The sequence below is a fragment of the Salvia hispanica genome, chromosome 4 (assembly GCF_029641045.1).
Source record: "Salvia hispanica isolate PSC_SH4W2 chromosome 4, Shi_PSC_v1, whole genome shotgun sequence".
NCBI classification, from domain to species: domain Eukaryota; kingdom Viridiplantae; phylum Streptophyta; class Magnoliopsida; order Lamiales; family Lamiaceae; genus Salvia; species Salvia hispanica.
Genome location: NC_142695.1, coordinates 7844346 through 7859605, shown reverse-complemented (window position 1 = coordinate 7859605; position 15260 = coordinate 7844346). Strand labels below are relative to the sequence as shown.

General features: G+C 29.5%; 1 protein-coding gene and 1 long non-coding RNA gene across 2 annotated transcripts; both read left to right on the top strand.

Moving 5' to 3' along the window:
- The first annotated feature begins 4141 nt into the window (after nt 1–4141).
- LOC125192033 (small ubiquitin-related modifier 1-like) lies at nt 4142–5702 on the top strand. Its single transcript, XM_048089487.2, has 3 exons — nt 4142–4277; nt 4675–4824; nt 5454–5702. The coding sequence occupies exons 1-3, from the start codon at nt 4170–4172 to the stop codon at nt 5529–5531; spliced, it is 336 nt and encodes a 111-aa protein (XP_047945444.1). The 5' UTR covers nt 4142–4169; the 3' UTR covers nt 5532–5702.
- Nucleotides 5703–13803: 8101 nt separating this feature from the next.
- On the top strand, nt 13804–14237 carry LOC125192503 (uncharacterized). Its single transcript, XR_016137698.1, has 2 exons — nt 13804–13950; nt 14065–14237. It is a non-coding gene; the product is annotated as an uncharacterized LOC125192503 (long non-coding RNA).
- The last annotated feature ends 1023 nt before the right edge of the window (nt 14238–15260 follow it).

Genomic DNA, 15260 nt, shown 5'->3' with positions numbered 1-15260 from the left:
TGAGGTTTTGTTAGTAAAGTGGAAAGTGAATAAGTAAGAGAGTTAATAAAGTAGAGAGAAAAAGTAAGAGAGAGTACCAAAAAAGAAAATGAGTCACTTATCTTGGGATATCCCAAAAAGGAATATAAGTCACTTATCTTGCGACGGAGGAAGTTCTATTTATGTATTTTTATTCCAATTATACTTCATTCATTCTTTTGATTATACTTTATTTGCTCGTCCCAAAAATGGATTGCCACGTATCGACAATAATGAATTTCGATATTAGTGACAATTACACTCACCATTACTAGTAAGTATATAATAGTAGTAAATATTGAATGTGTATTCCAAAATATTTTTGTATCTAAAGCCGTTATTGATAATGAGATGAAATGAAGATAGGAACAAAATAAAGGTAAGGATGAGAGCTATTACTCTATATTTCCATTTCATTTTCTAATTCATTCCATCACATGAACATTCTATTCTACTAGTATTAACAGTCGTGTCATGCACGGACCCGTGCTATGCACGAGACATATGCTTTTCATTTAATGAATACAAATTCTAAATAATTTAAAAGAAACAAAAACTAATATAATTATGTACACTTTAAAAAAATGTACTTCTCCATTCTCATTCTAAGTGAAGCATTTCCTATTTGATAAAAGGATTTTATACGTTTTTATTTTGTGAGTTGAGTGAATAAGGAATAAAGTAGACATATGATAAAATAGAAATAATTACGTTTCATTTTACAAAATGTGCTAATTAGAATAAAATATATCCGATTTGTATAATGACACTTTATTAAATATATATACTCTCTTTGTCCCATAAAAACATGTGTATTTTTCATTTCGTCCTTCCCATAAAAATATGGGCAAGTCCATTTATGGAAAGTTGTTCCGAACTCATTACCCATATGCATAAATTTATTTGCAACTTATACTATATGACCCACCATTACAACTCAATAAACACTAATAATAATGTGGGTTCCACTGTCCACCAACACTACTTTAACCGTTATTCTCATATCTCTTAATTTACCAATTATGCATTAATTCTCGTGTCATTTCAGTAGGACAGAGGGAGTATAAAAAATGTTTCAAGAATTTAAGTATATACGTACTACTCAGTTAAGCACATAAGAAAAAAAGGTAAAACAAAGTAAAAAAAAAAAAAAATTGATCACAACACCGTTGTAGACATATACTGTTTAGTTTGCATTATCTATATAGACGAATTGCATTTATATATAATTTATTTTGTATTGTAGAAAATTTATATTTATATTGCAAAACTCAACCTAAAATGCAATCTGCTTATAATAGAAATGCTGATACGCTCGGATTTTGCACTGTTTTAAGGCCATTATTTGGTCCGTTTTTAATATCAAAGTCACTCTATATGTCCAATAATTGCATATTTTATACATTTTGGTATTTTGACGTGCTTTGTGAGAAATGTGCATATTTGAGCCGAAAATGGAGTCAAAACGCAAAGTCTGGAAACCAGGAGTTCAGACGGCGATCGGCGATCGCCGGCGCCCGGCAGTCAGTGATCTGTAGCGGCCCGCCTCGGAAATTCACGCTTGGAAACGAGTCTCGCCCGGCGACCTGCCGCCGAAGGTACCGAGACTCTGGACTGCAACGTGGCGACCGCCGGAGAAGATGCGGCGGCCCGCCGAGAAAAGCGGCGAATTCGATTTGACCTAGATTTGGGGCCAAGGTTTACCATATTTTGAAGATCTTTTCCTTCTACAATGAGGAATGACTTTCCCCTATAAATATGACCTCAAGGTTCATCAAATTAGAGTTTCTTTTTGCAACATAAATTCACAGAGATTAAAAGCTAGAGTACGTCATTGTGCAAGGAGTTGAAGAAGGATTTCAAGAATATTAAGAACGACAAGGATTCAACCTACGAGTTTTATTTGCTTTAGTTTTATGTTCAAATTGTCTTCCCTTCAATCTATGCGTTTAGCTTATTCCATTATGTGTAACTAAACTCATAGGATTCAAGGGATGTGTTAGTAACGACTTAGGTTATACAATTCCAGTTTTCTATTTAATATCCATTTTGTTTTTACTTTGTTTCTTCCTTAACTTAATCCCGATGCTACATGATTGAGTGACACAATTATGTATGATTTAATATAACTTGTTTCATAACTGTGAGAGAGTTTTAGCGAGTTAGGTCCACTTAGTAGACGCTACAGTTAGCTTCCTTTAAAACGACACTGTTAATTGAGAGTGGAGACTTTTCAAGGGTCTTAGGAGCTTTTTGGAGTTACGTGTTAGGATTGGCAACCCTAATATTGTAATCAACGTTTGCATCGCATGGGCATAAGCTAGGTGACTTGTTCTATCAAAGTAATAACTGTGCTATGGTATTATAGTTTGGAATTTGTATAACCATATCTCTATATTTTATCTCTGTGATTTATTTGCATCTAGTTGTTTATTGCTTTCTATTGCTTTCAGTTTTCGAAAGTTTTCAAAATCTTTCGATTTTTCCAGATAGTAATTGAGTCTTAGTAGAAGATAGACACTATGTGTTTGTTTTCCCCGTGTTCGATATCCGGTACTAACCTTTAGCTATACTATATTATTTAGAGCTAAAAAATAGTGCATCAAATGCAATATGCGGAAATTCATCTACAGCTTCACAAATGTATAATGCATTTTAGTGTTTACAATATCGCATGTTTTATGCCACGTAGCAGCACGAGATTGAATATATGTTGTGACTCTAATTAATGATGCGTCCTAGTGCTCCTTAAATATCTCGATTTGTGTAAAATAAGTGTTTGACCGTGCTTACATTTTATTTCTTTAACACAATAGATGACGATATTTTTGTAACTCTCATCAAATGTTTAATTTGTTTTATGATATATAGGGAAATATTATTATAACATATCAATATTTCAATAAAACGTGTATTTCAATTTCTTTAATTATGTGTTGTTGATATGTGTTTGCATTTGCATTAGAGTACTATTTATAAGTATATGAACTTTTATCTATTTTTGATGCATACTAATTTAATACTCCATCCGTCAAACATTTCGAGTCACATTTAGTTATGACACGAGTTTTAAGAAATTGATGGAGTGTGTAATTAATGAAGTGAGATGGTGGAGTATGTAATAAATGAAGTGAGATGGTGGAGTGAGATGATGAAGTGTATAATAAATGAAGTGAGTTGGTTGAAGGTGGGTCACTTTTTGACTTTTTAGTTTTTTATTTTTGTTTTGGTTTATTTTAATGTAAATAATGACATTTTGATGTAATTTTGATAAACTGAGACGGGCAAAATGTGACATTTTGATGTAATTTTGATGAGTAAAATTGTATGACCAAATATGGAAAATTCTAAATGTGACTCTAAAACTGAGACGGAGAAAGTATTATATATGGAGTAGTATATTTTAAAGGATATACAATATTTCAGGCATGGCACGGGTGAGACACTAATTTATACTAGTAAAACTCACGTCATTTTAAAAGTTTTTATTTATAGAAAGCCAGAGTATATTTGTTTTGTTTTGTTTTTAAATTTCAGCTATATAAAATTTTGTTTTGAAATTTTTGCATATCAATTTGATTAGGATATATAAATAAATATTTATAATTGCAAATTACTATAAAATCATATACTCCATCGGTCCCATATTTGTAGTAACATTTAGTTATGACACGAGTTTTAAGAAATTGGTGGAGTGTGTAATTAATGAAGTGAGGGGTGGAGTGTGTTAAAAATGAAATAAGATGGTGGAGTGAGATGATGAAGTGTGTAATAAATGAAGTGAGATGATGAAGTATGTAATAAATGAAGTGAGTTGGTTGAAGGTGGGTCCCTTTTTGACTTTTTGGTTTTTTATTTTTGTTTTGATTTATTTTAATATAGATAATGGCATTTGGGTGTAATTGTAGTGAATAATGGGGTAAAATTTTATGTGCAAATATGGTAAATTCTAAATGTTATTCCAAATGTGGGACGGACTTTTATGGCAAAATGTTACTACGAGTCTTTGGGACGGAGGGAGCAACGGAGGGAGTAAAAAATCAAAAGTAAGAAAGTAATATTGTAAATTTTATTTTAAATGTCAAAAAGGACAAATAAGTGTAAGACCGTGAATAGTGTGACACAAGAATTATAAGCACATCCTGTTGTGTATGCATCTTCTTCCACTACTAAAAATTTTTAGAAATAACAGAGTGAAGAAAATGGGAGAAAGCACTACTGCCAACCCACACCGAATTGCGATTTGCATCAAGTCTCAGGTTCCTCTCTCTCTCTATCTCTCTGCTTGTGTCATTGTGTGTGTTATTTTCCTCTGTTTTTCTTTTTCTTGTTTATTCTATTCTCATGAGTCAGAAACATGAGTTATAATAATTTAAATGGTTTGTGCTATGTTAAGTGTTTTAAATTTAGGATATTTAATCGGTCATTTTTTTAAACTCTCGTTGGTGCAAATAGCTAGATCTCACATTTTTGTGTTTTTATTCACCATTTCACAATTTACTTTTTCTTTTATTTTGTGTGTTCTTTAAAGGTGGACGAATCAGAAAAGGAAAATGATATCCTCTTCTCGATTTAATTTTTGATTTTTTTGTGTGCACTTACTTGTATAAATCACTATTTGGAATAGATCAGTAATGGATATTATGTGATTTGTAGGATGGAGCCAAAATGTATTTCAGAGTTGCACGAGATAAGAAAATTCAAGAATTGCTCAAAAGTTATTGCAAGGCAAAGAATTATGAGTACCGTGAGGTATCTTTCATTCACAATGGAGATCGTATCCAACCTAAACAAACTCTCTTTCAGGTAATTTCTTCATCTATTTTTCTTCCAGTTATTTTTAGGGTCATGATACAATATTTCGATGTTTTTGTCATTTTAATTACCAATTTTGATATATATATATATATATATATATATATATATATATTTTTTTTTTTCAATTCGTGGGTCAAACTTCTTTTAGTTGACATATTAGTTCGGAGAATCAAGGCATAGATTTGAAAGACTTAAGCCTTTCTTGATATACTGGAATGAAATTTTTTGAGTGTATTCTATTTATTTGCTTGATAAAATGGAAAAGAGTGATCATGTAATAAAATGAAGTAGAGAATGAAATGAAAAATGCAAACAAAATTCATTTTTCATTCCTATCTTCAATTCCTATCTTCAATTCCTATCTTCATTATTATATTTGAAAAGTTATGTCAAAGCAATAAAATTAAAGATAATGATTTAAATGGCAATATTATCTTAAAATAAAAATTTATAGATTTAAATAGTTTATTATGTTCAAAATAATGAATTTAGTAGCAAAACACAATTAATTAGACACAATATGATGAGACGTAGCATCCAAATCCTATTCTATGTAAAATCCAAGTCATGTGGCCGATTTTATACATAGTAAATGTTATTTTCATTTAAATTGGTAGCTTGGCATTGAAGATGGAGATGAGATAGCTGCAATGTATCATCAGAGTGGAGGTGGCAATCCAGCAGCCTTTGCGTGAATTCAACCACCTATCCTTATTATGTTGTTTATCATTTGAAACTTTAGTTTGATCTCCATGAAGGTGTGCAAATGTGATGCTTAATCATGTTCTAAAAACGCTCGAGCGACTAGTATGTTGTTGTCTTTTATTTCCATTCGGATATTTTATTGGAATGATTTATTCATGGAATCGTGCTTTTACTTCTCAATTACTTGTTTACAACAACAACGAATCCATGAAAGATTCGAAAGAAAAATAGTATTATTGATACAAAATAAAGAAATACAAGGAAGTGCTTTGGTTTATATCAAAGGAACTAATGTACTAAGACTTAACATTTTCTTTTAGCTACCTTGGACACCTCTATTATTTTTCTATATAAGACATTGTTAGGGAAAACTCAATTATGAAAAAAATTGCACTGTGGCTGTCGACCGAAAGAGCTAGGCAGTGTGATTTGTGGCCATACAAAATTTCATAAATAGAAGAATTATTTGAAGCTTTTGTGTATAAACCTAAAACCTACTACTCCTTCCGTCCCGTATAATTTGTTATCATTTAACGAGTTTTAGGAAATGTAATAGAAAGTGGGTTAGAAAAAGTTAGTTGAATATGAGTCCTACTATTATATATACTACTTATTAGTTTTAAAATAAAATATGAGTAAGAATAAGTTAGTGGAATGTGAGGTCCACTACCGCAAAATAGTAAAAATGAAAGGTGACAAATTTTTAGAAACAGACGAAAATAAAATTAAGAGACAAATTTTTAGGGACGGAGGGAGTATTAACTTAGATGTAAATTAGTAGAGAAGAGTGCGGTGCACCCTTTTATCGTGAAGGGTTTTACTTTTATGTTATTTGGCAAGTCCGAATTGTATGACATACATATACTCATTCCGTCCCTCATTAATTGGCACCGGTTGATTTGGCACAGGTTTTAAGAAACGTAGTAGAGTGTGAGTAGAATGTGGGTCCGACTTTTATATATGAATTTTATAATAAAATGTAAGTGGAACGAGTTAGCGAAATGTGAAGTCTATTACCAAATGTAGTAAAAAGTAAGGGTGCCGACTAATTAAGGACATACAAAAAAAAAATTGGTGTCAATAAATGGAGGATGGAAGAAGTATATATTAATAGGAAAGATTCTTATCCTTCTTTTACATAAGGATATATACTTTTCAAAAAATAAAAAAAGAAAAAAATACTACCTCCATCCACAAAATAGATGAAGTTGTAAGTGACTTGAGTTTTAATGTGCAATTGGTAAAGTAAGAAAGAGATAAATAAAAAAAGATAGTGAGATGATTGTTAATAGATTCTAGGATCCATATTATTAATGATGCGTAAAATTATTATTTGTTGAAAACTTTCCATATTTAGACTTTGTCTAATTTTAGTGGACGGTCCAAAATAGTAAGATTAGTCAATTTTTTGTAGACGGAGGTAGTATAAAAGAATGGTTCGAATGAAAGAATGCGACATACTCCTTCTGTCCCATTAGAAATGAAACATTTGTTTTTCGGCACATGATTTTATGTAGTTTTGTTTTCTGAGTTAATGAGAAGGGAATAAAGTAAGAGAGATAATAAAGTAGGGATGGTGTTGTTTCCAATTTAGAAAACATTTTATTTTTAATGGGACAGAGGAGGTATAAAATATGAAAAATAAGTAAAAAAAAATGTAATTTTGTGTACAGCCCAGCGGGCCAGCCTGTCAGCCCGAACGGGCTACCCCGACTTCTAATTTGGCTGTATTTTTTCAGCCCTACTCTCTAATTTTAGCAGGCTAATCGATCAGCCCGCCAAGTTTGGGTTAACAGTCATCCCTAGTGAAATTTGAGTTTATATCACCATCAAAATCTTCATCTTTAGAATTTTCATGCCTGCAGGAGTAGCGCAGTTGGTTTTAGAGGGGCAGATTTACGAGAATGACCAATGATTGATTTTCACTACTGTCGTGAAGTTGCAACATCTTTTAGACCTTGAGAGATGTCCTTCTGGCTAAACTGTGGAATAAGACCTTATCCCTTGGCATGCCACAATATATCCTGATTGAACACCCCTCATAATATGGGATGAACGGTAATGTGAGAGCTCTTTGGAGCTGGGGTTTCAACATTTGCAAGAATCTTTAGAATTTTCATCTTTTGGGAGTACATTTAACAGTCATTCAACTACTCACATTATTAATTTGAGACACGTATATATTGCATCCATCTTAGAAACTTATTGGTTAAAGTTGATGTACTAATACTCCCTTCTTTTCATAATAATGGAGTTATTTTACTACTCCCTCCGTCCCACTTTAGGAGTCCCGGTTTACTACTTTTGGATGTCCCACTTTAGGAGTCCCGGTTGGAATATTCCATAATTGGTAATAGGCCCCACATTCCACTAACCTTTTTCCACTCACATTTTATTATAAAACTAATATAAAAAGGTAGGACCCACATTCCACTATATTTTTTCACCAACTTTCCTTTACATTTCTTAATACCCGTGCCGAACTCAACCGGGACTCCTAAAGTGGGACGGAGGGAGTATTTTAGTACGTTCTATAATAGTGGAGTCATTTCCCTTTTTAGTAGAAGTGAACATATTTCTTTTTACTTACTTTTCCCTCCCACTTACTTTATTTTCTCTACTTTTTCATATTTTCTACTTTATTATCTTTTTAGTTAATATAGTTTCTACTTTAATGTATTACACACATTTGAAGAAGTACAATTTTGCAAATTGGCGAATAAATAAAATTTGAACTGATGTACGAACATTTGAAGAGGTGTAAATGGGGTTGGTCAGGGTACTTGCCTCTTCTAGCTTATGCGTGTGAAGTTAAATTATGTTCTGACCTTCTTAGGAATATAGGCAATATATATGGAAAATTTCTTACAGAATCTGCCCGTGATCAGTCAATTTCACTCTCTTCTTCCTTTGTTTTTTCTCATCAATTATCATCCATCAGAAAATAAAAAATTTTGAATTTTGCCCATGACTTATGTTTCCACTTTTAAACATTCACTCATATCTTATCAGCTAATTCCATGTTGAGTAATTAAGGTTGTAGCTACCACGATTATATAATTGCTCCTCACGTGAAATTCACATTTCTGGTTTCGATATTCGTTTTTTTAATTTTTAAAAAAAACAAAACCCTTTAATCCTCCAACTACTTGAAATAGCAGTTATATATGTCAACCCAAATTTACTGAATTATATCTTATAGTATCAATAGTAAAGTTAATTAATTAGAATTAACAGTTGAGCCAGGGATCTCATAAGGAGATTTGTTCGCTTTTGTCAATTGCTTCGCGAGATATGGGGTTGTATCAATTTAAATGTTTGTCACAATCCAATTTGTTTTGTTTGAAATGAATATTAGATTAGATAGAAAATATTGGACAAGATAAGGGTTTTCAGATTGGGAAAATTGAGGGTGAAAAAGACCGACCTTTTTGGGGCTTTTGATTTTGGGCCTTGTTTCAAATGAATGTTGGGTTAGCTTAAGTTAATATAGGACGATAATTTCGGCTAACTTCTGGTAGTATTAATTAATGTGATGGGCTGTGTAAATAAACTGAATTTTGGGCCTAATAAACCTTGTCCCTTATAATCTATGGAGCTATAAGATATATAGCATATCATTTTCACGATACAGTATATCATATTGAAATTGTCATACCACGTACCACAATGAAAATTAGGTATAAATAAAAATCATATCTTTATCGTAGCAAAAGTGTTGATCAATTTCAATTTCGTTATCATACCGTCCTTTTGGTATGCTGTAATCGGTATACCAAATCTTTTCGGCAATTCGGACTTTGGTACGGCATATTGTTATATGATTATATAAATATATTTAGTATTCGCGGTTTATGTAAATTTATACCGTTACTTTACAGAAATCTTTCCATAAAGCATTATACTATGTCGAAAATCACAGTATACCAAAAATTTGATATTTTTTTATATTATTTTGGTACAATAAGTCTATTATATAGTACTCTTTTGTCACAAACTACTTGCTCCAGATTTCATTTTGGGTCGTCTCAAATTACTTGCTCGATTACTCCATTTTTTTAAAAACGTTATTCTCTCTTTTACTCTACTCTTTCATTTTTCTCTAACTTTGTTCTATTTCTAGTTAAATTTTAAACATCAATTTTCTTAAAGTCCGTTCCAAAAGAAATGCATCAACTAGCATAGGATGAAGGGAGTATTTCAGTATTTCTGTCGATGTTCCAGATGTTCCAGCTTAAATATAATGTCTTAATCGATGCATTAGAAAATACAATATTTTTTACCAGTTTAATTAAAATCCATTAGTCATATAATTGAATAATATCAAAAGATAAAATCTAAAATATTATCAAAACATCTATAATTGTATTTTTGTCGTAGAATCCAAATGAATCTGAAAATTATAAAAATCTAAAACCTTCATTGCATGAAATAAAAACCATCGAATAAGTAACATTAAATAAAAATAATGATTATAATTAAAAAAAATCAAAGGAAGGAACAGGATCTATCAATTTTTTAAAGAATTAAGTCGGTTTAATTATTTGTTGCATCCCAAATTAAATTTCCCAGCTACGAAATGATACATGTGATGAACAAGGTAAAAGTGGACAAAAATTATTAATAGAAGTGCTTGGAAACACTTCAATGTCAGATTGAAGAATCTTGATTTCTTCATGATAATTCATTCATTCCATTTTTAGTTTTTGTTCATTAACTTATGATTTATGTTTTATATTCTCAAGGTTATTTTCCCATATGAATTTTAATTTTTGCATTTATAACTTAATTATCCTGTTCGTTTCAATATAGATGTCACACGTGAGTATTGATACGAGATGTTAGAAGATGTTGTTTAGTGTGTTAAATAGAGAGTGGGAGAAAATAAAAAGTAATTCAAATAATAATGAATAGAGAAAAAGGTAGTTAACATTTTTTTTGACAAACTAAAAATAAAATTGTAACTTCTAATTTGGAATTGGGGTAATAGTGACGATGGGAATTGTAGGGTGAGGATGACGTGTACATCAGAGTTGAGGGTGAGACAAATAAAAATATGTGCTAAAAAATTATTGTAATGAAAAACTAATGTTGTATGAAATCCTGGATTTTTACCTTAATGGTTACTATCTTTCTCGTAGAGGAATTGTACCTCAGGTTATTTATTCATAACTAAATACTAAAATCTTTGTGTCTTGCTCTAACATTATTTTTAGAAAATACTACTAATAATTAATATGTTTGATATGTATTATCAAGGTTGGGTTGAAGTATGAGGACGTAATTGATGTTGTGGTATCGGTTAGAATTTGCATTGCTGGATAAATTCAATTTTGGGGTAAAGTATGGGAAAAAGGTTCCCTAATGAGAACTTTTTATTGTTCTGACTTTAGGCTAAAATGTCAATGAGCATATTCATTAATTATCTATGCCAATTCAAACTCATTTCTATAAATGCCACATTAAATGGTAATTTTAGTCAAACTATTTACACCAAATTTAAATACAAAAGAATATTCTATTTTCACTTATTTATTTACCTATTTAATCATATCCATCTATTTTATCTAAATTATAACTTAACAACAAAACATTTTATAATAAATGATTCATACTAATATATTACTATTTAATTAATAAAAATTGACTCAACTTAAAAAGTTAAAAAACATTAAACATACTACAATAGTAATATTTAAATATCTTACTTCAATAATACTGAAAGATTTGTTTTTTATTTACTGGATTATTAGATTAGACTTTCATTTTGTTTTTTATTTTTTATTTAAAAATTATGCATTTGAAGTGTAATTTTTTTGTATAATCACTTTGTGTTATTGCTACATCTGTCACAAGTTAGTAGAGTCGTATTCCTTTCTCCGGATATTCCAAAGTAGTTGAATTGTCATTTTTTTGGCAAAAAACTTTACTAAATTATTAAATACATTAATGTTATATATTTAATATAGCATATAATTAAGACAATACCATTAATGCTTTAAATGAATAGGTATGAAAACGGAAGTCAATACAATTACAACACCTATTCCAATCTGTAAATTAAATGAATAGGTACGAAAACGGAAGTCAACATAATTACAACACCTATCCTACGGAAAATATATAGTATATTTTTTCATATTGATTTGCCCAATAAAATTAGTTTATATTACTCAATCACTTTTTTTCTATCTGTCTCTCTCCCTTTAATAAATTTAAATTAAAACTTATGTCGGTCGCTACTATTATAACTTAATTAAACCTATTTTATAGAAGGGTGTTTACCAATATACTATCTTCTTTTTGCATTCTCTATTTGAACTATATAAATATTCCCTGAATTTTATTGTTTGCACATTTGCAGACTCTGGACTTAAAATATTGTGAAAGGTATCTAGACTTAGAGATTTGGTCGTTTTAAATACTTTTGCATTTTATGAAACTAACTAAAATACCCCACAACCACTAATTAAAGAGCATTGAAGTTCATATATTATTTTCAATTTATCTGATGTGTCTTCACATTAATTAATATTTTCTCTTTCCTATGCATCATTTAATGTTCTTTGCGTATCTTTTCTTCCCCTCTTCTCTTTTCCTTCGTCAATTTTTTTTTACTCTTTTTCTCTACTTTCATTTATTTTTGTTCTCATAATTTAAGTGATTGGTTTTTCATTTTCATTTCTCTTTATGCAAATATTGAAAATTTGATACTTATGTATCAATTAATAAGTATCAATTGACTTTTGGCTCCGATGACTTTATGTGCATGATGAAGGAATGTAACGAAATCAAAGAATGTGATTTAAATAATACTCCTTCCGTCTCACGTTACTTGAGTCATTTCATTTTTATACTCGTTTTGAAAATATTATAATAAATAGTTAAAGTGGAGAGAAAGAAAAGTAAGAGAGAGAATAATGTAGAGAAGAGTATTAACTATAATATTCTTTTTTTTACTTTATTTTCTCTCCACTTTAACTATTTATTATTTTTCAAAATGAGTGCAATAAAGAAGTGACTCAAGTAACGTGGGACGGAGGGAGTAATACTTCAAAAATAGTTCCATTTGTGGAAGATACAACTTTAAATACGAAATTGGAAAAATACAAGAGAAAAAGAGAATATGAAAATAAAATAGAAAGAAATATGAAAAGTGACTATAATAGATTGAGAATAACTGTTCAATTTTAATAGTATTTAGAGTAATTTTGGTGGACATACCATAAAACGAAAAAAAAAAAAAATTTATTGGTGGAGGGAGTATTTTCTGAAAATAAAAAATTTATAGATCAACATTGGTTACCATGTTCAAAATAATAAATTTGGTACCAAAACACAATTAATTAGATACAACATGTGCAACTTTCGCCAACATTGAATTCATAAAAATCAAAGCTCACTTTGCTCGTTTCTCTATAACTTCAAATAAATGAATAAAATAATATATCAAACTTTGATTTTTTTTAATGAATTTTGTGAAATTTTAAAATTTCAAAAATATTTTTTTATGTATTAGAATCAAACGACTACGTAAAAGAAAACAAACAACACTAAACGAGAGTGATGCTCACATAAGGTATGTACCATAATAAAAAAGGAAATGACTCGACTGAGTTGATATATCTCGAAAAAGGATACGACTCAACTTAATTTGGACGAATGGAGTATAATATTTTAACGTAGAATCCTAATGAATCCGAAAACATTCATTCAAGAAAAAAAAAACTCATCAAGTTAGTTACAATAAATAACGACAATAGTTATATTCGAAAAACAAATCAAAAAGAGAAATATGACCGGTCAAGTTTGTAGATCAAAGTTGTTATAATTATTTGTCGTACTCCAAATTAAAATTCTCGAATATGAAATGATATACGTGTTGAATGATCGAGGTAACGAAATAGATAAAGTTGTGAGTACAAGTGGCATCTTAGCTAATTAGGGTTTCTTGGCCTACATATTAGGTCTTTCTGACTCCTATATAAGGATGTAAAACTTTACATAGTGAAATAGTCCATTTACATCTAGTCTTTTTTATCAATTCTCTCCCTCCCTCTCCCTCTCTCTCTGTTTTATAAGGAAAGACTTCAATGGGTGATTCAAAAATTACGATTGGCTTCATCAATCAGGCATTCATTTTATATAATTTCTCGTTTCATCTTTTTTTCATATACCATTTTCTTTTGGCTCATTAACTTAAGATTTATGTTTATTTTATTATATTTATAAATAAATTAGTAGTGATGGAAATTGCAGGCTCGGGATGAAGTGTACATGTTGGTTAGGGGCAATATACAAATAAAAAAGGTGCTACAAAGTTATTGTGATGAAAAACATTTGGAGTATGGAACTGTGGATTTCTACCTTGAGGGTAATCGTGTTCCTCGTAGAGGAACTGTTGCTCAGGTTATTTATCCTAACTAAACACTCAAATCTCCTTTGTGTATTTGCTCAGGTTATTTATTTTAAAATGGTAGCACTAATAATAATTAATTTGTTAATTTGATTTGTATTATCAAGGCTGGATTGAAGGAGAATGATATGATTGATGTTGTGGCACCAGTCTTTGGAGGTGGGCCTTCAAATCCAAGCTGCTGAATTTGCATATTAATGTTGTGTTTCAAATGAATTTGCTATATGCAATTATTTCCATATGAAGGATGTTTTTATTATATTTTGATAAAGGATCTTAATCATGCGTGTTTATGTCTTTATGATATGCTTATTTCCATTTTAGCTTAGATATCTCATAATGCTGTGAAGATTAATTCTCTACTACTATTGTTTTTTTCATTATCTATAATGCGTATATTATTATAGTTATAATAAATCATGTACTAAGAAACTGCTTAATTTTAATTATTCTATCACCTTATTATTTTGTCAAATTTGAATAAACAAAGTATTTGATTTAAAATTCAATTTTGGGGAAGTTTTGTGAAAAAGATTCCTTCAAAGGGAACCTTTTTTGTCTTCTGACGTTTTTAGACTAAGATGTCAATGAGCATATTCATAGAGATTATCTAGGAATATTAAACCTATTTTGAATAATTTTAACATCAAAAAGTAATTTATTTATACTAAAATATTCACCTACTTTATATACGTATTCAACTAACATCAATATATTTTTTCTAATTTATGTATTAACCCAATTTTTTTTATAATAAATAGATCATATAAATTTGAATAATATAATAAGAATATATATAAATATAAATATATTGTTTATTACATAAAAAATTACTCAACCTGTAAACTGAAATTTATGACACATATTACAATGATATTTAAACTTCTTATTTCAATAATATTGAAAGATTTTATTCTCATTTAGCGGATTATTGGATTAAGTTTTCATTTTGTTCGTTCTTTATTTAATTTTATGCATTTAAATGTAATTTTTATTTGTAATATCACTTTATGTTATGTTATGTACTTTTTATCATTAAATATTATATTATTTATTATGTTCAATATAGCCCAAACACAAAATTTAACAAAACTCACAAAATAACTTGTTAAATATACTTATAAATTTAATGTATTCATACTTATATTTAATCATTGATTTACCTGGATGAATGTTTATATTTGGTTGATGAAAAATAATTTTTTGACATTATGGTATTCAATATAAGGTTTAAGTAGTAATTTTATAACACTATAGGGGAGTGATAAATTGCTAACTAATTAGCAATCATAAATTAAGACTA

What these genes read in the sequence shown, in the direction of transcription:
- LOC125192033 (XM_048089487.2), top strand. Translation starts at nt 4,170, where the DNA reads ATGCATCTTCTTCCACTACTAAAAATTTTTAGAAATAACAGAGTGAAG. An exon ending in CGATTTGCATCAAGTCTCAG is followed by an intron (nt 4,278 to 4,674) that starts GTTCCTCTCTCT and finishes TGTGATTTGTAG; the next exon opens with GATGGAGCCAAAATGTATTT. An exon ending in CTAAACAAACTCTCTTTCAG is followed by an intron (nt 4,825 to 5,453) that starts GTAATTTCTTCA and finishes TTAAATTGGTAG; the next exon opens with CTTGGCATTGAAGATGGAGA.